At 40.9% G+C, this 25,198-nt stretch overlaps 1 protein-coding gene across 1 annotated transcript in view; it reads right to left on the bottom strand.

Annotated features, from left to right (window-relative positions):
* Positions 1-234: 234 nt before the first annotated feature.
* Positions 235-25,198, bottom strand: part of CD81 (CD81 molecule) — an 87,865-nt gene continuing 62,901 nt past the window's right edge. The window contains exons 3-8 of the mRNA XM_061610162.1: positions 21,726-21,823; positions 17,838-17,912; positions 9,535-9,645; positions 8,575-8,658; positions 6,164-6,253; positions 235-5,007 (exon numbers count right to left, since the gene is read on the bottom strand). Coding sequence (XP_061466146.1) covers positions 4,945-5,007; positions 6,164-6,253; positions 8,575-8,658; positions 9,535-9,645; positions 17,838-17,912; positions 21,726-21,823 — 521 coding nt within the window. The 3' untranslated portion in view covers positions 235-4,944. The remainder of the gene's footprint in view (positions 5,008-6,163; positions 6,254-8,574; positions 8,659-9,534; positions 9,646-17,837; positions 17,913-21,725; positions 21,824-25,198) is intronic.

Raw genomic sequence — 25,198 nt, 5'->3', positions numbered from 1 at the left:
AGTCATGTTGCACAATACCAGGATGAAGCATATCAGCTTTTTAACAGCAACAGATTCTCATATATATATTTTTGGGAACAGGAAGTGACTATTGCTTTTAAACAGGAAAAGAAAGAAATCTGAAAGGAAATATTAAGGAAATGGAATTCACCCAAGTTGGACGCTATCCAGAAAGCCACAGTTAACACGCTCATCCCACAGCGTTAGGGAAGGAATAAATCTGACAGTACACCATTGGCATGTTGGCTGTTTAATTGTTTTCATATATCATTTTAAAAAAAAGTTATTTTGACAGATTCTTTAAACATTCAGATAAACAAGCATGACAACAGCAAGTGATTTCTGCGCAGAAGCACAGCCAGGGGGTTGAGAACAGTGTGGTTGGGAAGGGCCAGTCATTCTCCCCAGCGTATCCCTTGTTCCACATTTCTAGAGAAAAAACTACATACAAGGCCAGACTGTTTGTTGTAACCAACAAGAGGTGAAACTTTCTATTGCTCTTGGTGCTAGGTTTGCTGCAACCTGTAGCTAGGATGGACAATGGGACCAAGCCCTCAATGGGACCAAGCCCTGTCTTATTAGGCTAACTGGGAACACTGATAGTTTTGTGACAATTCATGTTGCATTTCAGAAACTAGCTTTGCCCCCCTAAATTAAGCCCTGTTTTGGAACTGAGAGCCTTCTCATGGCTTTCCTCTAAACAGAATGAAACTTGACTGGCCAAAAGGCCCTGCATTTGATAATAACTTCACTCTTCCCTTGGCTTCTTTGCCACACCCCATTTGTTCTCTGTTCCCATGGCTGGTTTTGCCAATGCTATGGAGACATGATGAGTGAAGAGTTCAGGTCTCATGATTTACTGGCTGTAAGAAACATAGGGCTTCATCACACAATACACACCAGGATTTTTTTTTTTAAAAAGTGACCAAAAAAAGGCGGAGAAAAAGTAATAGTTAACACACATAAAGCTTGTGGCATGCTCCAGTTTAAAAAGAAACCCAAGCATTCAGCACAATATAGCTAGCAGTTCTGTTTGGCCTTCCCCTATGGGTCTCCATCATAAGCAGTCCTGTTTAATTCAAACAGATCCAAACATGGTGAAAAGGGGAATGCTATGCTCCTCCTTTGGCTTACAAGAGTTCTTTGACATGCTTTCTTCTGAGAAACAGCAATCTTAAAAAACGAATTAAAAAATTTGGACTTATTCATATTCCCAAATTCAATTCTGTCAATTGATGTTCTCTGGGGAACTACAACCAATTCAGAGGTTTCTTGGATTCAGTCATAAAATTATTGGGAGGATACCGCTTCACACAGTACTGGGTGCATATGTTGTTAAGTACCCTTTTGGATGTAATAATACAATCCTTTGCTTCACACAGGAGAATATGCTTGAGTCCATTCTCTTCCCTCTTTCACTTAGCATTAGGAATGGGCCTCTCTAACTCAAGTCCTCATCTTTTATATACTGGAGCAATACTGGAGGAAAGAATCTCTGTGATACCAATCTTTACTAACCAGACACTTTTCAAGGAAGCTTTTATGGCAGGCATTACCATGTTGGGGTTAGTTTCTTTAGCTAATTCCTTAACCCATTTTGGAATTCTGAAGCTACCCACATCTCCCTCTTACTAGTCCTTTGGTTCACTGCAGATAGGCAAAGGAAAAACAGAAGAGATCCGGTTATGAATGGCACTGAAAGAGGGGTCAGGCCCAGTATTACAGAAACAGAAAATTATGTGATAAAAATTTCTTGTGGACTGTACCATTTCAGACAGCATGGATGTAAGCACTCTGCCACAGAATGAAAGCCCTAAGTACAGACTTACCACCATCGAAGCCTAAGATAGAACCCTGCTCCCAACATCAAGTTTTCCACGTGCAGAAAGGTTGTTTTTGTTATTGTTTTAAAATTTGGAGAACATTGCTGTGAGATATCCAACCTGCAATTTGAAGTAGTACAGTCCAGAAACAATTGTCTGACGCAATTTTCAAACTGTGTTAACTTCTTGCCTGTTTGAGAGTTCCTAATCATACCAAAAGGTGCCTTCATTGACTATTCCTGGCCCTCACAGCGCTATTTCTTTTTAGTGTGCTCTTTCAGGGAGGCAACATTCACAACTTATTTGAGCTTATTTATCACTTTTTAGCTCTCACTGCTTAGCTTTTGGGGGCACACCACACAGAATACATAAGTGTGTGTTTAAAATGAAACTAATAATAATAAAGAGCAGCCTCCAGAGAGTGGGATAAGGAGTGGCGAAGCAGTGCAAGGTGTGTGCATGAAAGTAACCCTTTCTCCACTGCTTTTTTTTTTATTTTTTACTGCAACTTGCCTCCCACCTCTTGATGGAGTTCCAGACGTGTACTTATCCTTGTTAAGCACTCCTGCCCCTTCTGCCACTCCACTTAAGATCACACCCTCCTAAAGCTGTGTTACATTAAATTGTCAGAACATTGTGAAATGCACTTGCATGTAACGTGTAGTTTGTGCCTTACCCGCAAGACAAACTCTGGAGAACTTGGGTCAAAGGATGTTCCTCCCATTCCTCTTGCCCTTCCACTAAACTTCAATGTAGCATGACCCTCAATAGTCATCAGCACCCACCTTCTACAGAAACAGTATTGTAACATGTCCTCTGCCAAAAGCAAACATATTTTCTAAGAATGTGCTTGACCTATGTTCAGTTCTTGGAGGACAGGCCAGTGAATCTTTAACACAGAGCTCTGGCTGCTCGTATATCATAAACTGAATGATGAATAATATCAAACATATGGTACAGGAAAAAACAAACAAAGCCAAAATGCTAAGTGGTGTACTTGTATACATTTCTCAAGGACACTCAACAAAAGGCAGTAAGTTACACACATCCATTCTGTATGTTGGTAACTCCAATGCACATATATACATATTTATATGTAAATAAATGTACATGCACAATTGATACCTAGAAGTTGTTGATAGAGCATATTATACTGGAACATGTGACCCAGAAGCCTTTGAATGGTGAGATGGTTGATAGGTTCCATTTCTGTTTCCAGCGCATGCAAAGCTTGACATTCAGGGCAGTGTTGCTTTAAGGCTACTTCTAAGGCTCAAAGATCTTAATCATTCCCCTCAACCACAAGACTCTGAGGAAGATTGTATCTGCTGTCCCCTGCTGTTTTAAAGGGCACCCTAGAATCCACTGCAGTTCTGGGGAACAGCAGAGAAAACCAATATTAAATTACTTCTTCAAGAACAAACAGCACTGAAGCCAAACTACTTCGTGGGGATGATAGCATCAGACTTGCTTGTGATAATTAATCCTGAGTTACAGAAAAAAACCAAAACAAAAACAAACCCCTGTGAACATGGCCATTTTCAGGGATTTATACAGAATGTTGTCTCTAAAAGTACTCTGCTATGTTTAAGACCACGGTGTTGTCTCCACGACATTAATTTGAGTTTGTTTGAATGTTTTTAGCTCCTGAGGAAGGAAAGTATTTCCGAAACGCGTAGAGCACTACAATAAATTTTACTCAGCACCAGAGCTTGCCTCTCCTTTTTGCCTCTAGTTTGGTGCCTTTTGTTCCTGCTATTTTCAGGCTGCAACTTTAAAAAGCTTTTTTTTTGGGGGGGGGGATGTCCAAAATCCTAACAGGTTCAAGGGAAAATAAGTCCTTTGAAGTGTCAACTCAAGAGAAAAGCAAAAGGCTTCATATTTGCAGCTCAGATATGCTAGGCAAGGGTGGGGTACTGGAAAATGGCTCTGCTTGAGAAGTATTGAGGCCTCTCATTATAGTTTTACTTCTGATGCTTGGAAAGGAAAATGTCTTCCAATTCTGTTTATAGTTGTCACACATGCCTAGCTGGTTATCATCCAGCTCTATTACCAAGTTTCAAAAAGGCAAAAGAATAGGTGCCCTCTTAAAAATTATATTTAAATGAACAGGTTTCAAGCCATTATTTAACAGATTGCCTTTCAACAGATACTTTTTGGCATTATTAGAATACTGCACAGTTTTGAAGTAAAATACATAATCCAGTATTTGCATTCAGAATGAACCATGTAAACACATGTGTGAGTTCAGTTTTAGTAGAGAGATACAGAAAGCTGTAACATTCCATTATCATACCTGTTTAATTCTCCTTTTCATCTAACCCCCCCCCCCTGCAAAGATCAAAATTAACATACCAGATTCAGGGGTTGAATCTTCCCTAAAATCAACATTTTATGAGGACTCTTGCAGTTTCAGAGATTTGGCCTTCAGTTACACCAACTTTGTGATTCTGGGACTCATAATGGGCTTTTGAGTTATGGGTGTAGACAATTTATGGGGGGGAAAAGAGGCTGTCCACTCATCATTGAAAGGTAGTGGTGGGAAATACAGACATACGCGCATGCTGAATAACAAAACAGATGGACTGAAAGCAGCAGCTTGTTTGTACTCCTACATGCTCAAAGATTTAGACCAAGAGTCCAAGATTACTTCTGAACCAAGATAAGAAAATGTTAGGACAAAAAAAAAATGCCAGGATTAGGTGCCAACAAAGGACTGCTTCAGTTTTTTTAAAAATCACTGTCAGGGAATAAAGATGCATGAAAAGTCTACATTGCACCAGTGGCACCTGTGCATGGTACCCTCTTTTTCCATGTTGGCAGCACAGGAAGCATGGTGAGGGGAGATAGAAGAAGAGCTCTCTCTTTGATAAAGGCCTGGAACCACTAGAATGATTTACCACACAAACTGATGTGTAACTAACTTTCCACAAATATACAGAAACTATCCCTCCCCCTCCCCTTAAACAAAAAGAAGATTTTCCAAGTAAGAATGATAAGTACTGTATGGTAATATCTGAAATATTTATATACACTTTTTTTGTGGGAAGTATCTCCTGGTCAGACAGCGGCATTTTGGAGTCCCTTCGGCACCATTGTTTCGCCTCTGCCCCTCCACTTCTCAATAGACGGAGCTGTTTCTGATGCCACAGCACAACACCATGCTCAAGATCATTTCAAAGATCTGCAAGCCAAGAAAGAACATCAGGGAGAAGCTAACTCAAGCTTAAGTTGTGTGTCTAGGCAAAGTTAAGTGCAGACAAGCCTGTAAGGGCTATACCTCCACTTACTTCTATTTAGACTGGCAAGAACCCAAGGGGCAAACTAGTTCTAGCAGTCAGAGATGGGTTTTAATTTGTGATGGCTTGCTTTGTCACTGTTGCAAGATGAAAGAAAAAAACATAAAACCCATATTAAAGGGCATTTTAGAGTAGCAAGGAATAAAAACCAAGCTTACTAGTTTTAGATGGCATTCTGGTGCTGCTCAATATTTCTCTGAACTTCTAATTTTCCTCACATTGAATCTTGAAAAGTTGATAAGTCAGCAAAATATATTTCAATCACATTATTGAAAAATTAATACTAACTGGAGAGGAAATGCTGCCAAGGTTAGCTCCAAGTGGATAAAATCCAAGTGGCTTTTTAAAAAGAGAAAAATTGGAGACCTGCATTTTAAATGGGTCTTCTTTCATCTTCTGTGGGAGGACAAAGAAGTAAGCAATATTCTCTGGCCCTGACTTCAGGAATAGGGAGGCGTGTGCACCTCCTTAGAAGCTTCCCTTCCTCCCTTGCTATCCAAAAGTACAACAGGCCAGGCAGGGGAGGGAGAGGCAGCTTGTGCCTAGGGAAGCTGTGTCTTGTAAGAAGAGGAGGAGGAAAAGCTAGAGGTAGTAGTGCGTGGGAAGCTTGGAGCCCCATGAACCTTGGCTTCCCCAGGACCCAAACATCTCTTTAGAGGCGTGAGGAACTACCTGTACAGCCATCAAGATAGAAGGGCTGGGGTGGGGAGGGGTGGCAGGCCTGCAGTCCCAGTCTTGCTTTTCCTTCTCTCCAACCCCATATGCGATTTGAAGAAATGGAAAGGAGACCCACTTAGGCGGCCTGTAGGTTCCAACCCTTCCCTTGCACTTGCCAGTCACCCCACCAGAATCTAAGCTTTATGTAGGCTGCATATGCCTGACCCTTTCACCTCTTTGTCCCACCACAACCACCAATAATTCTGAACTGACACCTGACCCAGAGGTCCACCAGCATACTCCTGTGCCAGCATGGACGGCACTTCACCCAGCCCTCTGGGATGATCCCATATCCCACAAACCTCAGTCATCGCAACCACCTACCATGATCACAGCTACCACAATGGCAGCAATGCCAATCAAGTACAATTTTCCAGAAAACAGCTCATCAATTTTATTGTGACAGTTGAAGTCCTGCAGTAAAAACGAATGCATGCGTCAGGTAAACATCCTGTTATGGAAACAAGCTTTTTCACCATAAGTGAGACCATGAGGAAGACTGAAGGTAGAGCAAAGGCCATTCAATCAGGCCATTCATCTCACTCCAAGGTCCGCCCAAGAGGTATCCATCAGCATGAGGAAGACCTAATTCCAGTTTTGTGGGAAAATAATTATGATATGGTGCCTCCTGCTCTATACAAGGGCCCAAATGAATATGCATAATAAGTAAACACCCTCCCCGAAATCTATCTACCCGTTGCTTCTGAACAGAGCATGCAATTTATGAATATAACCACAGGAAGAAATGGCAGAGTGTGTGTATTATATGGGGAAATACATTAATTTGGGTTGTTCCACATGCAGCACCCAGATTGCCGTTTCAGGTCTTAAGGTTCAAATTTCTACACTGGATCTCCTCTCCCAATGCAGCTTAAGTCTTAAAGAAATTACTTTTCTACCACATTTTGTTTTTAGTTTGTGGTGCCATAACTGCAACAGAGTCTGCTCTTTAGGAAATGTGAAGCCCCAAATTGCCCATTGTTTCTCTTCAGTTTGCCAGCAGTAGTTTATGGCAGTAGTTGACTCAATAACGATCTGCCCCCTCTTCCCCACCTCAAACCCTTAGGCAGAAGACAGAGTGAAAATGGCCACTTCAGATTTTGTGGGAAATTGGTATGTAGAATACTGTTTTCTAAGAGATTCGCATACACAAAAAAAATTGAATGGGATGGATGGAACTAACTCAATTTGTAATTTTAATTAAAATGGATGCCTTCTGGTGTTGAGAAACGAATGAATCCTATTTTATTTGGACAAAAACTGCTGATGATGAGAGAGAAAAGAATGGATGAACTAATCCTGCTGTTACTGCAATTTTGTTTGTAATGACTGCCCCACTGAGATTGGATTATATGTGTTTGGATGGGGAAAGTATTGATGAACTGTGCATGACATTAATTAATTTAAACAGCATTAAAGAGTCATATAACAGCAAGAAAAGGTGAATGGGCTCCCTGGGATTTGGTGGGCTGCTCAGATAGTGGTTGAGGAGCGCAGGTTGCCCACCTGTGCTGAAACTGGAACGCAACTGAATTTATCTGTTCAGGAGCCTCTGCACATAGGAATGCAGAATTCAATAGATACATTTTTATTTGGGGGGACAACTTGTTAAATGTTATTTAACCCCATTTGCATGCTCAGTATCAATGGGGGTCAGACCACCTGATATGGCAGAAATGGAGACTGACATGCTAGTGACCCATGACTGGGTTTTACATACGCCCACTGAACTAAAGTGGCTTGCTACATTCTAGGAAAACTAAAAAGACCACTTGCCTAACTCTCAAAACTGTGCCATTCAAAAACAAAACAAAAATAACTCCAGGAAGTGATAACAATGTAGGAAACATTCTTCTCATTAACTGATATATGTCTGATTAAAACACACACACACATCATATTATTAGTGGTGTTCACTCAACCCCTTTCAACACATGATGGGGGTCTGGGGGACCATGCCTCCCAGCTGCACCTTCAACACTATGTGCCCTGACTTCTTAAAGTTAATTCATTCAGTGAGATGTTTAAAAAAGAAACTCCCAATTGTGCAGGGTGCTTGATTGTGTTGAGAGTCTATGTGCTTAGGCTCCCTTTTCAAGCTTCTTACTGAATGCATTGGCCTTGGAATGGGGGTGGCCAGTGGGGCATGCAATGCTGGGGAGTGTTGTGGGTTGCACAGTTCTGAGGGATGAATGATAAACACATAAAAACTAACATATACAATTTAAAGGTGGGCAGCCTTCCTGAATCACTGGAGTGGCGGGGGTAGGGTGGGGGTTGGGGCAAAACTGATGCTTAACCCAGCATTTGAGTGGAATTCAAGCCTAATCATGCAAAAGTGAGGAGGTTGGTGGAAGCTGGATTCTCACCTTAGGTGAAAACCTCACTGTGACCTGTGACTTCTTTTAATACTATGCCTATCTTTGATTTCCAGGAGTGTTGGAAATGCTGCAGATAAACATTTTAAAACAACCCAACTGCCTTTCTACTAAAAACCACGCTTAAAAAATCATGACCCAGAGCTTCACAGATCCGTTTATGTACTTGAGGGTCACTGAAAGTTCTAGCCCTGGGGTGAAAGGAATGTAGCAACAACTCTAAAGCAGAATCTCATGTTGCCATCTTAAAAATGGTGTACTACTTCACTCACCCAGCCCCAATCAACTGAAGTCTTGCTGGAGATTAAAGGTCCAGGCATTGAAGGCAATGGGTGTATCATGTGGACGTTTCCTTACCTCCGTACGTGCTGCAGTCATGTCTTTAGAACAGACATCACTGGAATCCATGCTGGTTCCTTTTTCCTTTTCACAGCATTTTAGCTGTAAGCAGAGAAATTAATTGAATATAAATGTTCTTCTGCAAAGGTTTCAACTTAATTTTTTTTAGTGAATCACCAAGGACCCCCTCCCCCACCAGATTCTGATGCCTGAATCTCTCTTTCCACATCTTTATCCTCTAGACTGGATTTGTGCACTACTGGACAATGGGGAAATGGATGGGCTTGAGCACTCTGACAAGGAGCCTCCAAGCAGGAAGGAAAAAGGCCTGAACTGGAAGTCTGGAAAGGCTCTGAGCAATGACTGGAAGGTGGCAACTTTATACAGTACTAGAAATGGAACTTGTTTGAAGCTTTGCAGAGGTAACCCCCACACATTTAAGAGGTATTCTATAATATCTTCATAGAATATGAACTACCTGCAGAAGCTGGTCTCTTCCCTTTAGACCACACACCACATCACTGGTGCAGCCCAATGAAAAGTAAAACAGGATTTGTCATATGGATTTAAATTCTTGCCATTCCTATTCCACAAGCCCTGTTTCTCCTTTGGATCAGTTTTTTTTTTTGAAGTTGGCAAACCTGAACACGGAATGTTCCAATGTCCTCTCCTTTTGGTTTGATCTCCCCACTTAAAATGTCTTCTGTCTTTTTTGTATCCTGCTCGTTGGTCTCAACTTAGCTACCCAGTAGCAATCCTCCTTGGAGAAACCACAAGTGCTTGAACAGTCAAGGGAAAAGAGCCTCTAAAATTCAATGAGGGCTTGTTTTACAGTGACAATAGCAGTGTTCTAAATTATATATGTTATGCCATGGGTAAGGCAGGCACTTCTGTAACCAGAACAACAACAATGCCAGCAACATGCCTGTCAATAGATGGCCATGTTTGCATTCCTACAAAGAGTGCCGTCCAGCTTACCGTTTCATGGAAGGTTCTCACAACTGCCTTTGCCTTGTCTGCTATGCTCTTATTTGGTGAATCTATATCATTCTTTGCGTTGTCATAGAACTGTTTGACCTCAGTGGCAATCTGCAAAGGGAAGAGGGAGAAGTCACAGGGAAAAATGCTAAAAATGTGCTTTCTAACATTTTTAGTTAAGGTAGATAGAGCTATTGAAGTTAATGGTAATGGTAGCAGCTCAGCCATATGGTGCCGCACACTACACTTAACACAAATACAAGAGAATTCTTTTGACTTCTTCCCAATAATTCAATCCTCAAAAAGTGGACAGCCAATCAACAGAGCACAGGAACTTGAATAAAGTTTGTAGATTAACAACATCATCCAGAACTGAGGCTAAGTTCAAAGTAGGGAGCTGGGTTTGCAGAAAGGTCTACCACACACTTGAAAACTGGACAATCTAGCAAGATGGAGTTCAACAGTGAGGGGAACGCTACAAGCTACACAAAACTAGGAAAACACCTCATTCCAAACATGCTTATTGAGGAAGATCCTGAAAGCTTGTTTTTATGCCAGTGGTGGAAAACCCGTGCCCTCCAACTACCATCATCTCTGATCATTTGCCATGCTGGCAAGGGTTAAGAGCCCAGGTTAGGCGCCCCAATTCAGGTCGTAAGTGGCCTGGGAACTATTTTAAATGCTGCCTCTTGTTTCATGCTAGCATTCCATTCTTTTGTTCTAATGTTTTACAGTAATATCTCAGTTAACAAATCCTCCAGGTAGAAGCTCCTTTTAACAAAGGCTTTTTTTAAAAAAAGGGTAAAACTCATCAGCTTTGCTTTGCTATGGATAAACTTTCAAGCCTGTGCCTTTGTTTTAAGGTGAAACTGACTAACCTGTGTCTTTGCTATCAATACACTGATAAGCCTCTGAGTTTGCTTTGCATTAAAGAGATCTCTTGCTTTCTCCCAGGGCTGGGAGGGAGGGATCCAATATGATTCAGAGGGTGCTGGGTAGGCACCCTTTAAAGCCTCTGTTGAAGCTGCCCCACTATCTATGAGTGGGTGTAGGCACCTCTCTCTATTTTCCCCACTTTATTTCTACCTCTGGTACCAAAGTTTCTGTTAAAGTAGTAATGTTTGTTAACTGAGGTTGTACTGTATTTATTTATGTTGTGACCAGCTGAAGATTTTGCCCCAAAAGCAGGTGGTGAACAAAACATTGGTCTCTACTTTCCCACTGCAACAATTTACCACCAAACACACCCCTTATTCAACCTGTAACAGAAAAGAGAGTCTCTAAAATATGCAGGCCTTGAGACATTTAGATTTGTTTAACAAGAAAAATTGAGAAGTTAAAAAAAAAACCAATAACAGAATAAAAAGAGAAGATAAGCACCCAAAATGTTTTCCACCCACCCCCTTACATGACATCTGTGTGAATGTTTTGATCCCTGGGTCTTATGGGCTGTATCTTTCCCTTCCTCTTCTTGCCTTTGCAGCTCCCTGTACTCTCCCAAAGAATCTCCTTTGGGTCACAGAGCCCTTCTGAACAATATGGGATGGGTTGCATGGAACTGCAGTACAAGGGGGAAATCACAAAAACATTGAGTTGAGGGGTCTGACGCCATGCAAGGTTTCTCCACCTGATTTTGTGTTATTTCACCCCCACTCCCAATAACACTGCAGTTCTATGCAACACCAACCACATTATTCAGGAACACCCCCCAGACCCTTTGGGGAGGCTTTTCAGTGGGTACAGGAGGTACAGACTATGGGAAGGGACAAATTGGTTGTGAAATCTGCCTTCCAGTTGTGCAGCCATTGGATAAAATTCAAATGTGTAAACAAGGTATTGAATTTCCCCTTGCATGTTTAAAAAAGAAAGCCAAGTACTAAATAAAGCATCATGATTGTTGCACTCCACAACGCCAAAGCAATCATATTAGATTCAATAGAGTTGCAGCTGAGCAAATTGTGGATTTAAACTCTTTTAGGGAAATGCTTCCACCGAAACACCACCAAACAATTATATTTGATAATGAGAAGTCTTGGCCAGCTGTTTGCGAGCCTGCTAAGGGGAACATGCCCTTTTCACATTCCAATCTAAGCTATCCCTTGGGCAAGTGAGAAGTTGAAAAACAGCATGTCAAATTTCATTTTAAAGAGTGAGAATGAGAGGCCTTTTTTATTAGAGGATAATTTGCCCTACAAAATGCCCCTATTCCATTTCTTCAGTGTCATCTGGGACTGACTAGTGGATAAAAACACTGATAATAGAATTTCCTCCCACTATGTACAGCATACAGAAAGGCTCAGATGACACCATTGCTAATGAAAGCTAGTGGCTGTTTGATACAGAGGAATGACTGTGTGTCATTCAAGTTATTTTCATACATCACGACTGTGTGGTGCTGGTGCTGAACTCCTTTCTGTGTAATCAGAACTGTCAGAACCACACACCCCTCGTGGTGGGATGAATGAAAAATCCAACAGAAACAACATAATCAAGACATCCCCTCCCAGCAGTGTAGTAAGCATGGGCACTGGTGGTAGGGGGAAAGAGAAGAAGAGGACAGTTGAGCAGAGAAAGACAGAAGAAGGAAAACAAGGAGGGCATGACAGAGGAACCTTTCCTCTGTTTTCAGAACAAGTAAGCAAAAACTATTAGTTACTTTCAGAATTAAGATCTTTACCACAGTGCCAAATACATATTCCAAAAGAGGATAAAACAATGTGCCTGTGATTCCCTGGATAAATATTGCCACCTATTTTGTGAGAGAATGAAGTTTCTAGTGGTTTTGGATAGATAACATCTAAAGCCACAGTGACCCAAACATGTGGTAAAAGGGATATAAATGCAACAGAGAGTTATATCATAAATGATAGTCTACTGAACAGGTCAAAAGTTTTCCTATTGTTATTTCAACAGGATGTAATGAGTTTGTATATAAACAGATTTCAGAAAATGTCACAAAACTTTTGATGTAAAGATTATGCAAAGATTGCAAGGGGTGGAGAACCCACCATCTCATTGGAAGTCTCTTCCAAAAGATAATTGCTCTTTCAAGTTAAAAGAAATCCCATGTCCTTTGTGTCTAGCCATTCACTGCTATAATGCTTACCTTCACTTGACTCCATAACCCTTTCTATTGCCTACTTTTGTCTCCCAGTGAGAGCATTTAGTTATTGCTTTCAAGGCCAAAAGTTAATCTACTTTATGATGGCGACCAAATCAGCATCTTTTATTACAGAACTTCCTTCTGGCTCTTCCTCTCTCTGTATTTTCATAATCCTTTTCAGGTCTAGACATTAGAGCAACATACAGATGTACACTTTTCCATAGCCCTAAACCCTGTATTAATGCTCCTAAAGAAACTATATTATTCCTTTAACCGCAACATTGTGGTTAGCCACAAAGACTAATTAGGGGGAAAAACCCTTCTCCTAGTCTGAAATCTAATCTTTAGTTACAGAGGCATTTATTTTATATAAGGTTATGTACAGAAAATAAAAGAAAATATGACAAGAGCTGTCATTGCTCAAAAAGGTATATATATGTTTATTTTTTCTATTCCAAGTGGTCTCGGGATAGAAAGGAGTGGAAAAAATGAATGTCTACTCACAAGCAACAATACTAATCATCACCACCTTTTGGACTTTGGGAAAACACTATGTCTAGCATTTCTCTTTGCTGAAGTACTAATCACTCAAGGATATAATCCCATCCTATTATTCATCATTATTACATAGATTAAGAGCAAATCTCTGAGTTAGAATCCTTTTGTTGTTGTTGTTGTTGATGTGTGCCTTCAAGTCAATTTCAACTTATGGTGACCCTATGAATCGGCAACCTCCAATAGCATGTTATAAACCACCCTGTTCAGATCTTGTAAGTTCAGGTCTATGGCTTCCTTTATGGAATCAATCCATCTCTTGTTTGGCCTTCCTCTTTTTCTACTCCCTTCTGTTTTTCCCAGCATTATTGTCTTTTCTAGTGAATCATGTCTTCTCATTATGCCGCTGGGTGCAGTCATCAGGAGTTTTGGAGTGCGTTGCCATCAGTATGCTGATGACACGCAGCTCTATTTCTCCTTTTCATCTTCTTCAGGTGAGTCTGTTGATGTGCTGAACCGTTGCCTGACCGCGATAATGGACTGGATGAGAGCTAATAAACTGAGACTCAATCCAGACAAGACCGAGACATTGTTGGTGAATGCCTTCCCTGCTCAGATGGTGGATGTTAACCCTGTTCTGGATGGGGTTACACTCCCCCTGAAGGAACAGGTACGTAGTTTGGGGGTTCTTCTCGACTCTTCCCTGTCTCTCGAGGCCCAAGTGGCCTCGGTGGCACGGAATGCGTTTTACCATCTTCGTCTGGTAGCCCAACTATGCCCCTATCTGGACAAGGACGACCTCGCCTCTGTTGTTCACGCTCTGGTAACTTCAAGATTGGATTACTGTAATGCGCTCTACGTAGGGCTGCCCCTGAAGACAATTCGGAAGCTTCAGCTGGTGCAGAACGCAGCTGCCAGACTACTGACGAGGACCAGTCGGTCTTCGCATATAACACCTGTCTTGGCGCGTCTGCACTGGCTTCCTATTTGCTTCCGGGCGAGATTCAAGGTGCTGGTTCTTACCTATAAAGCCTTACACGGCGTGGGACCTCAATACCTTGTGGAACGCCTCTCTCGATACGAACCTACCCGTTCACTTCGTTCAGAATCTAAGGCCTCCTCCGGGTACCAACCCATCGGGAAGCCCGGAGGGTGGTTACTAGATCTAGGGCCTTTTCTGTGGTGGCCCCTGAGTTGTGGAACAGCCTCCCCGAAGAGGTACGCCTGGCGCCTACACTTTTATCTTTTCGGCGCCAGGTAAAGACCTTTTTATGCTCCCAGGCATTTTAATTTTCTTAACCATTTTAATCTTTTAATCCGTATTTTTAATTTTTGTCGTATTGTGTTTTTGTAGTGTTTTTTGTTGTTTGTTTGTATATGTTTTTATGATTTTTATTATGATATATTGTATTTTATCTTGTTTGTTCACCGCCCTGAGAGCTATTCTGCTAAGGGCGGTATATAAATTGAAATAATAAATAAATAAATAAAATAAAATTATGTGTCCAAAGTATGATAACCTCAGTTTCATCATTTTAGCTTTTAGTGATAGTTCTAGTTTAATTTGTTCTAACACCCACTTATTTGTCTTTTTCACAGTCCATGGTATGTGCAAAGCTCTCCTCCAACACCACATTTCAAATGCGTTGATTTTTCTTTTATCTGCTTTTTTCACTGTCCAACTTTCACATCCATACCTAGAGATCTGGAATACCATGGTCTGAATGATCCTGACTTTAGAGTTCAGTGATACATCTTTGCATTTGAGGACCTTTTCTAGTTCTCTCACAGCTGCCCTCCCCAGTCCTAGCCTTCTTCTGATTTCTTGACTATTGTCTCCATTTTGGTTAATGGCTGTGTCTAGGTATTGATAATCCTTGACAAGTCCAATGTCCTCATTGTCAACTGTAAAGTTACATAAATCTTCTGTTGTCATTACTTTAGTCTTTTTGATGTTCAGCTGTAGTCCTGCTTTTGTGCTTTCCTCTTTAACTTTTATCAGCATTTGTTTCAAATCATTACTGGTTTCTGCTAGTAGTATGGTATCGTCTACAGATCTTAAATTATTGATATTTCGTCCCTCCAATTTTCACACCTCCTTCATGTTGGTCCAATCCTGCTTTCTGTATGATATGTTCTGCATATAGATTAAACAAATAGGGTGATAAACTACACCCTTGTCTCATACCCTTTCCAATTGGGAACCAATTGGTTTCTCCATATTCTGTCCTTACAGTAGCCTCTTGTCCAGAGTATAGATTGCACATCAGGACAATCAGATGCTGTGACACCCCCATTTCCTTTAAAGTATTCCATAGTTTTTCATGATCTACACAATCAACGGCTTTACTATAATCTATCAAACACAGGGTGATTTCCTTCTGAAATTCCTTGGTACGTTCCATTATCTAACGTATGTTTACAATATGAACTCCGGTACCTCTTCCCTTTCTAAATCCAGCTTGGATGTCTAGCATTTCTTGTTCCATATATGGTAAAACCGTTTGTTGTAGAATCTTGAGCATTACTATACTTGCATGGGATATTAAGGCAATAGTTCGGTAATTAGTGCATTCTCTGGGATCCCCTTTCTTTGGAATTGGGATGTATAATGAACGCTTCCAGTCTGTGGGCCATTGTTTAGTTTTCCGTATTTGCTGACAAATTTTTGTCAAAATTTGGACAGATTTCAGTCTCAGTAGCTTGTAGCAACTCTATTGGTATGCCATCTGTTCCTGGTGATTTGTTTCTTCCAAGAATTTTAAGAGCAGTTTCCACCTCACATTCTAAAATTTCTGGTTGTTCATCATATTTTTCCTCCATGAATCATCCTGGCATCTCTTTTATAGAGTTCTTCAGTGTATTGCTTCCATCTTCCTTTTATTTCATCTCAGTCAGTCAGTGTGTTCCCCTGTTGATTATTCAACATCCCAACCCCTTTTCCTTTAATTTCTCTAATCTTTTGTAATAGGGCTCTTGCACAAGGGTGAAACACAAGAATGAAAAGTAGGAAGCTGCTTTACACCAAGACAGACCACTGGTCCATCCAGCTCACTATTGTCTACACTGACAGGCAACAGCTCTCCAGCATTTTAGACAAGAGTCTTTCCCAGGTCTATCTGGAGGGCACTATCAGCAGGTTTGAAGGACCCACAAGCTTTGCAGAAATACAAAAAAAACTCAGAAAGACATCCTAAAGGGGGGAAAGCCACCAGAACATCCCAGTGAGGACTGAGCATGCTCAACAAGCACAGAATGCTAACTGACTGTTGGTGGGGGGGAAATGGAAAACTGGGGTTGAGGAATAGAATGGAGCATCTGGAAAAAGGGCATGGCTGGCTGGCTGGCTGGCTGGTTGCTTGAACAGGAAGATTTTGTTGCAACTTATCCAACATCTGTTTTGCAGCTTGATAGCCATCAAACATACCACAGAGAAGAGATAGGATCTCCAGCGCTCCCCAAAGTTTGAACATACTAGACCATACGATTCAGATTAGATCATTTTCCAGCCAGAGAGAACATTGCCAATGATCTTGAGACACCCCTTGCCTTTGCTGAATCATAACTATTTGTAATAGAGACAAAGTCTATATTTAGGAAATCTCTCATATTCATTCAGCCCTTCTTGCCTGTGCCGCTTTCCTTCTGACTTCCCCTGTATTGAAATTTGAATTGTAAACTCTCGGGACAGAGAGTTGTATTTTGTATGCATGTCACTCCATAAAAGCACTGCACACATAGATAAGTACCATATACATATAGTAGCAGTTCTGAGGCAGCTAGATGAGAGCAGCATCAGCATGATCTTATACAAATGCAGTTTATTCATCCGGCCTTCAAAACTAGAGGGCTGCTCTCAGCACACGAAAAGTAGGGTGGGGCAGCAGGCCAAAAGGGTGTTACAGCACAATGTGGGGAAACTGTGCTGCTGCATAATGCCTGATTATCCTGGACTTGTTAAAACAGATGCCATCTGCAGAGTAGGAGCTGGAAACCCTACAGGTGCCCTTCAGATGTTTTGGACTACAAATAACATCAGTCTCAGCCAGCACAGCTGTCCAAAACATCTGGAGGGCACCAAGTTGGGGAAGGCTGCTACAGAGAAACATAATTTGCCTCATGTGAATATGCCCTGTGGCTGTTGCATTGTTACAGTTAAAGTATTTGTTTCAGGGGTGGAAAACCCAGGACCAAATTCATACTCCACTTCAAAGCTCAGTGGGAAGTCTTGGGAATAATTACCAGCTCTCTGTGCCAAATTAAATGTTAAAGTGAGACACAGAGTTACTGCTGCTCCATACCTCTTTGCTCTTGTTCCCTTGTAATGCATGAAATGCAAACTATGTGGAGGTCAACATGCTAGCTATTTCCCTGCCTCATGTCATTGGCTGGAGAGGGCACAGAGATGGCTAGCGTGATTATGGCACATCGAGTTGTTTGCATTAGGCATCACAAGGAAAAAGAAGTAAAGGAATACGAAGCAGCCGCACGTGGGTCTTTTTTGGCATTCAGCCTAACCTACTTCAATTAAGGGTTCTGTGAGGGGAAACTAAGTCACTTTGCAAACTTAATAGGTTTTGACCTAAGAAACTCATGCCACAATAAAAGTGTTGGTCTTTAAGGTACCATCGGATTCTTTGTTGTGTTGTAAACTTAAAAGTCCTGCATAAATATACATAATAAAGCCTTATAATAAACTCCTTACCTTTTCCCTATGAGTGAATCCCCAGATTCCAGCAGCCACTTCACAAGCAAACAAGATTACAAGGCATGTGAAAAACTGTGAACAAAATATAGATCAGATAAGAAAAGGTAGCAGCACTGCTGGATAACAGAGGAAGACTTTGGTATGAGTGTGCAAGTACATGTATGCTACAACATGGGGGGTAAAACAGCATGACATTAAAAAAGTCAGTAGTGAATTTCATGAATGGAGAGCCAATACTACCTCTTCTAGACAAGTGGCTTCTTTGAAAAACCACAAAATCAATGTGGATTACCTATCCTCAGAGTGTTCAGTTCAAAGGGGATGAATTCTGCTTCTCAGCCTTCCATTTAAAGCTGCTGTCTCTTTCCTTGTACACAGTGGTCCAGTTCACAAGCAATGCTACATCATGGCTTAGCGCAAGGGCAGGCAGCATGATGTCCTCCAGATGTTGTGGACTGCAATTCCCATTGGACATCGCTAGCATGGCCAACTATCAGGAATGATAGGAGCTGTAGTCTACAACATCTGTAAGGCATCATGTTGGCTACTTCTGATTTAGTGTTACATGGATGAGCTTCTATGAAGCATGCACTCCCAACTCCTCCTCCTTTGAGGAGGACTTCAGCAGAGTTTAATTCTGTTTTTAAAGGATCTCAGCATAGCACTATGTACAAACCAGAGATCCTGGTTTTTAAATAAACTGTGGGTAGCTTAATAAGGCAGCATTAAAACACATCATTTGAAGTTGGATTGTGAAACTGACTAGACTGAGTTTGTTTTCAACCAGGATCCTTGGTTAATATGCAACGCAAAGCAGAGACTCTTTAAAAACCAAACTAAACTTGGCAGAAGTCTTCCTCTTGCCTATGCAGGAGGAAGAAAGGGGAGGGGGAGAGACAATTAAGCGCTAACACAGCCAAGTGATTTGGAAGGCAGGGGTGAGTAGGACCAGCACAAAACATCATGCAATTGTATCACAACACCAGAAGATAGTTCCAAACCCTCCAGTGTGGCTGAGGAGCCTTGAGGGAAGTCCACTTGTAGAAATAACTCAGCCATTCATACCCACCCTCTAAAAAATTGCTGAAACAATGTAAGAGTATATTTTGGAAAGTTACAGCAAATCCCATTACTTTCCAAAAAGGCCTTATACGTTTGTCTCCAAAGCTCAAGAGTCAGTAACAACCAACTGCTGTTCAATACTTCAAGTGTCAGTGGAAATGTTATATACAGAACAGTTTTATATACAGGACTACCTCTTCCAGAAGACAGAAGAAGAATAGGAGAGAAGTAAGGGACTGACAACTTTAGTAGCGACAATGGGGTAAGAGAGCACCAGGGACTGTCAGGTACATTCTCCAAATTATATTATAAATTTGGTGTCATATTCCCAAAAGTTTTTGATCAAAGGTAATGCCCAGGCCACATGTAATGGGGATAAGCATTGCCAGGGCAGGTTGGAGTGTTTATGCAATGGGGAAAAAACGGAGTTCTTCAAGAAAAGCAAGAGGTTCATACACAAAAAAGAGCTCTGTTATTGAAGAAAGATGGTGGTAGCCTTAACACATTTTTTTTAAAAAAACAAATCCAGATACGGGGTTGCAGCCAATAAGTTCTACTCACACATTTAAATTAGCCATGTCCATTACTTTCAATGGACTAACACTGGATACAACCCATTTATTCTTAGGGTGGAGTAGTAAAGGTAAAATTTAAAGCTAAAAAATCAGTAATAAAATGATGCAGCGTTGGGCTCCTTTTCATTCACATCACAGGAAACAGCAAAAAGGTTAAATGAGAATCTTGTACAACCAAATTCTGCACAGCAGTCACAAACAGCAATGGAACTGCTATCTGCATTTCCCCAGATACAAAGTATGCCAGCTTGAATCCAGACTTGTGCAAGAGGAGTAAGATTCACACAAGGCAATTTTCCTGTTCTCTCCTCTGTATTGTAGTTCCCTATGCTCTTCTCAAAGCTGATCCTGAGGGATCAGTCCTCTCTGGATTATTAGGGGATGTAGTGTGGGGGCTACAAAAGAGGAAGGGAGACTCAAAGGAAATCGGGCAGAGGCACACTGAGCAAGCAGAAGCTTTACCCAGAGGCACAAGAAGCCACAAGTGGGGAGGAGGAGGGGGTGGGATTGCACTGGTCTTCTTGTTCAAGTCTGAATCCAAGATACCGCCATTCAGTGCTGGGAAAATGTAGTATCTCTGCAACTGAAAAGATTACATCTGGACGATGTAGAACCAATGGCTAACAGCTGCACATTTACAGTTTGAAAAGGCCTCCAGGTAGTTCAGAATTAGCTTTGCTGAAGAAGTGGATCTGGAAGAGGGACTTCAAGGGGCAGAGAGGAAGAGTGGCCTGATGAAAAAAGAGAAAGAAGACAAGGAAAGTAGGGGTTTTATGGCATAATAGCAGCTAGGCCATATTGTCCCAAACCCTGGAGTAATTTCTTTAAAGAGAAAGTTAGAAGATATTCCAGGTCTATGATTGATATGTTTTAATTTACTCTTGGATTTTCTTTTTTTGTGTTTTATGTTGGAGTGGCTACAAATAATAAAAATCTGACTGACTGGTATTCCAAGTCTATGGAGCAGCATGGCAAGAAGGGGGGGGATGCAAGTAGAAGACAAATGGGGATCAACAGCAGATGGAATTGCAAGGGATAGAAAAAGACAGGGTGTACAAGACAACAAATCTGCCTTCACTCTTGACAATGGAGGGATATTTTCTCTATAACTACATTCTAGACCTTTCAGACTGCTTTGTTTTAAATTATTGATGGAGAAGGAAGGGAGAAGAGGCTGTCATCTATTTTCCTGGGGACTGTTTCTTGCTATTTCCCAGAGTTCGGCCTGGGTTTTGGTCAGAGCCTGGAAAAGTTACTTTTTTGAACTACAACTCCCATCAGCCCAATCCAGTGGCCATGCTGGCTGGGGCTGATGGGAGTTGTAGTTCAAAAAAGTAACTTTTCCAAGCTCTGGTTTTGATTTACTTCTGCAGAGTTTGGTCTACCTTTGCCAGACATTTGCATTTACTTTCATATAATTTAAAAGCAAGGCTGAGCAACCTGCAGCTCTTGGCCTGGTTTTGGATCAGTTCAGGGCTCTGGCAAGATTGATCTGTCCTGCCTCTCATAGCCTGCTGGGTAGAGAGGAAGAAGGAAAGAAAAAAGGGGTGTGTGGCAGAACTGCTCACTTTGGGCCCTCATTTCACCCATCACCAACATGTGGGCATTGTCAGATTATCCTGGAAGGAATGTGGCCATTGATGGAAAAAAGGTTATCCACCATTAATATAAAGTAATCAGATATTGGATGGAGAGAGATATTTTTCTATATAAATCTCAAAGCATTTCATGAATGTGGCGAGTACCCCATTGTCTCATTTTGTAGCAGGGCACAGTGTCACTCTTTAGAAGGTCAAGGCAATGTTACAAATATTTTCCATTGTTTCTGACTCCATTAAAGCCCTAGTCAGGCAATTAGAGATATCACCTAGAAACGCAAAAACTACACATACTGAGCTGCCCCCTTCTCAGTGAGGAAGATGGTGATGCTATGTTTAGCACACATGGTCTTGAGATGGGGTCACAAAAGTCCTTCACAGAAATAAATTGGGATCAAATAAATTATAGAAGTACTCTGGAGTTTTTCCCCTCTTTTCTCATTCCTTCTGGCCACAAATTACCAGCTAAAGATGGCCAAAATGCCTCTTAACCTACAAAGATGCTTGTTCATTCATTCAATGGTGTGTGTTATGTGTGGCCATCAACTCTTTCTCCTGTTTGGTTATCATTATAGGGATAGGGATAGGCATTAAGGGAAATGCTTGGAAATGACAGGAAATGTTGACAAGGGGGGGGAAAAGTCTCTTACTGTCCCCAGAAGACACTGTGACTCTTGGATGGCACCGTAACAGCCCACGAAACCCACAACCATCATCACTGATCCAACAGCAATCAGGATGTAGATGCCTGCAGGGGAGGACAAACAAAAGGCACATACATGAACTAAAGAAGTCTGATCAGACGCAGCATGTAATTGGGGAAGTGCATTTGCTTGTTTTTAAAAATAAATGTTTTTATTTTAAATTATATTGTTTTAACATTTTGATGAGAGCTCCTTTGGGAGGAAGGGTGGGATAGAAATTTAATCAATAAATTAAAACAACACTCACTTAATCACTCTTGCACACAAAAGAACCCTATTCATATTTAATTTGGATTTGATAAATATTAACCAAATGAACCAATTCTGAATTAAATTTATTTCCTTCAGATTTTACATTTTTTCATTCAGAATTGTTTTGCTTGAATGTCATTTGCACTGCATTCTGTTGTCACTAACTTGCACAGGGGGAGGGAAAGAAAGGCTGCATCCCCCAAAATGGCTTGTGTGAGGGAGCCCACCCCCTTCCAAGGCCTCTTGGGGCAACAGGGTCCTTGCTGGGGACTGGGCTTCTCTACAGTTGCTTTTGTAAATGAAACCTGAAAAATGAATGAACTAAATCTGAATAAAAATGAAAGTTTTACAAAAGTTTTACAAAATAATTGTGAAAATAATGAAAGACCACATTCTGAACTTTTTCCCAGGGCTCATCTCTACTTCTTATGAGATTGGAAGAGCAATTCAAAACTAGCAGAGTGTGAACGAGTGGCATAGTCACCATTGTATCGGCTTCACTCACACCAGCTGGAGTAGAAGGTGGGGATCAGGCAAAGCTATCTCCAGCCTTTGCCAGCCTGGAGCAGGAGTAGTAAATGGGCCTAAAGTCTAAAGTCACCAAGTGACAGCAGTGGAGGCAGCTCAGGATTCAACAGATCCAGAGCTGGATCAGTTCCTCCCTATCCCCAGAACAACTTGTTTCAGGGTTTCCCATCCACTGCCGCTAGCAGAAAGCCTGTCAGAACAGGGAACTCTGCACCAGCAGAATGAAGGTAAGAGCAGGAAGAAAGCATATTTTAAAGTGAACACTGTGGCCTTCCAGGTGTTGTTGGACTCCTCTCATCAGCCCCAGCCAGCACTTAGTCCCACAACACTTGGAGGAGCACAGGTTTCCCATCCCTGCTTTAAATAATATATATATATAGATATATCTATATCTATCTATCTATCTATCTATCTATCTATCTATCTATCTATCTATCTATCTATCTATATAGATATATATATATAAAATCTGTACCAGATCAGGCTAAATCTCTGCCTAGTTTGGCATCCCATTTCCAAAAGTTGTCAGCTCCTGGGAAGCTTACAAGAAAAAGCTTTCCTCTGTTGTTCATCCGCAGCATCCGGTATTCAGATGAATATTGCCTATGAATACAGTGGTTCCTTTCGTTCATCACTGCTAATCTATTCTACATACATTAGTAAAATTCCTTTTTAAAGGCACCTAAGCTAGTGGCACTGAATTCCATGTCAACTGTAAAAGAGTCACAGTGATTGAGTTAAGGATCCCACTTCTATGAATATCTTAATGCAAAGAAATTCATGAGCACATTGTAAGAGTAAGCAAGAGACATAAAGACAATCACAAATCAATGGAGTTACTGCACCACTGGGAATTATTAATCCACTGTTTCTCTTATTATTTCTAGAATCGTGTAGCTTGGAAGAATTTGGTAACATGTGCCTCTGGAGTATATGGTGATATGCAACACCTGCAATCAGCCCAGATAATAGAAACAAGATACGTGCTGTGCTGATGGCACAGGGAAGAAGCAACATTATTAAGACAGTTGACATAGTTCAGATTTTAAATATGTCTGATTTACTATGCAATTTCAGTGAAGTTTCCTACAGGAAATCATTTTCTTTTGCTTCTATTTCTGTCAATATGTGAAGTACAGCAACACTTTGCAAAATTTACACTAAAAAAAACTCAAAAATAATTGTGGAATAATTGCACTGACTATTCTGCAGGATAGTCTCCAGTGGACATGAGGAGTGTCTCAGTTTGCACAAGATAAAACAGTGGGAGGTGAAATATATTCTAGCAAAATTCTAGGTGTGCTCCATGTTTTTAATTGACCGTGCCCACCTTGCCTTAAATGCATCTTGGGCAGGATAAGTTTGTTTTTTCCAATGGCTAGAGTCATTCCTGAAATAGCAACATATTGTAATCAGACTGATTTTACATCAGACTGCAGTTTCAGATTCAACTGTTAATGCACCCAAAATAGAAATAGAACATAACCTCCAATTTGAAACACAAAAGGCTGTCTTCACCATCATATGACATTGACCAACAAAAAGGCTTTGAAATTAATACAAATAAATTTGACACAGGTTTAGGATGAATAATGAGAGAAACATTTTCTAGATTAGATTCACTGTAGAAACAATAGTAACACAGGAATGAAGCAAAGTAGGAACACCAATAAACATTCAAAAATGTAATTCTCCATCTTTGGAGATGGCAGGTATTGCCAACACTCACCATATGCTCAGAGGCACGTTACCAAATTCTTCCAAGCTACACAGGAAGTGGATTGGACTGTGAAAGACCAACCCAAATTGTGTTTGCATTTTGACAAATTTGTAAGGCAGTCCAATATCTCAGAGAGGAGGCCAGGTCTCCTGCTCCCCTGGTGCATTCACTATAGCTGCCCAATTTCCCTGCTTTTTAAAGTTCGATAGAAATACCTGTGGGCTATAGGTACGTTCTTAAACTGTGAGTTTTTTTGCCTATTAGTGAATTGTAACCACTCTGATTTTACATCAAACTGCAGGTTCAGATTCAACTATTAATGCACCCAAAATAGAAATAGAATATAACCTCCAGTTTGGAACACAACGGTTGTTTTCACCATCATATGACATTGACCAATAAAAAGGTTTTGAAATCAAGAAAAATAAATTTGACACAGACTTCTGGGATGAATGAGAAAAATACAATTTTCTAGGTTAGATTCTCTGTAGAAGCAGTAATAACACAGGAAAGAAGCAAAGTAAGAACACCACCAACAAACAGACAAAAATGCAATTCTGTCTTTGGAGATGCAGTCCTGATTGCAGGTGTTGCCATCACTCACCATATGCTCAGAGGCACATGTTACCAAAATCTTCCAAGCTACACAGGAAGTAGATTGGACTGTGAAAGACCAACCCAAATTTTGATTACATTTGTATACATTTTTAGGGCAATACAATATTTCAGAGAGGAGGTCAGGTCTCCTGCTCCTCTCATGCATTCACTATAGCTGCCCACTTTTTAAACTTTGATAGAAATATATGTTGGCTATATAGGTACATTCTTAAATTGCAAGGGTTTTTGCCTGTGAATTTCTGTTCTTTATAATCCAGGAGGTAAGAAATGGGATCCTGTTCAAGTTTGCTGAGAATGGAAT

The sequence above is a fragment of the Rhineura floridana genome, chromosome 2, assembly GCF_030035675.1.
Source record: "Rhineura floridana isolate rRhiFlo1 chromosome 2, rRhiFlo1.hap2, whole genome shotgun sequence".
Taxonomy (NCBI): Eukaryota; Metazoa; Chordata; class Lepidosauria; order Squamata; family Rhineuridae; genus Rhineura; species Rhineura floridana.
Note: the sequence above shows the minus strand (reverse complement) of the source record. Positions and strands in the feature narration are given on the sequence as shown.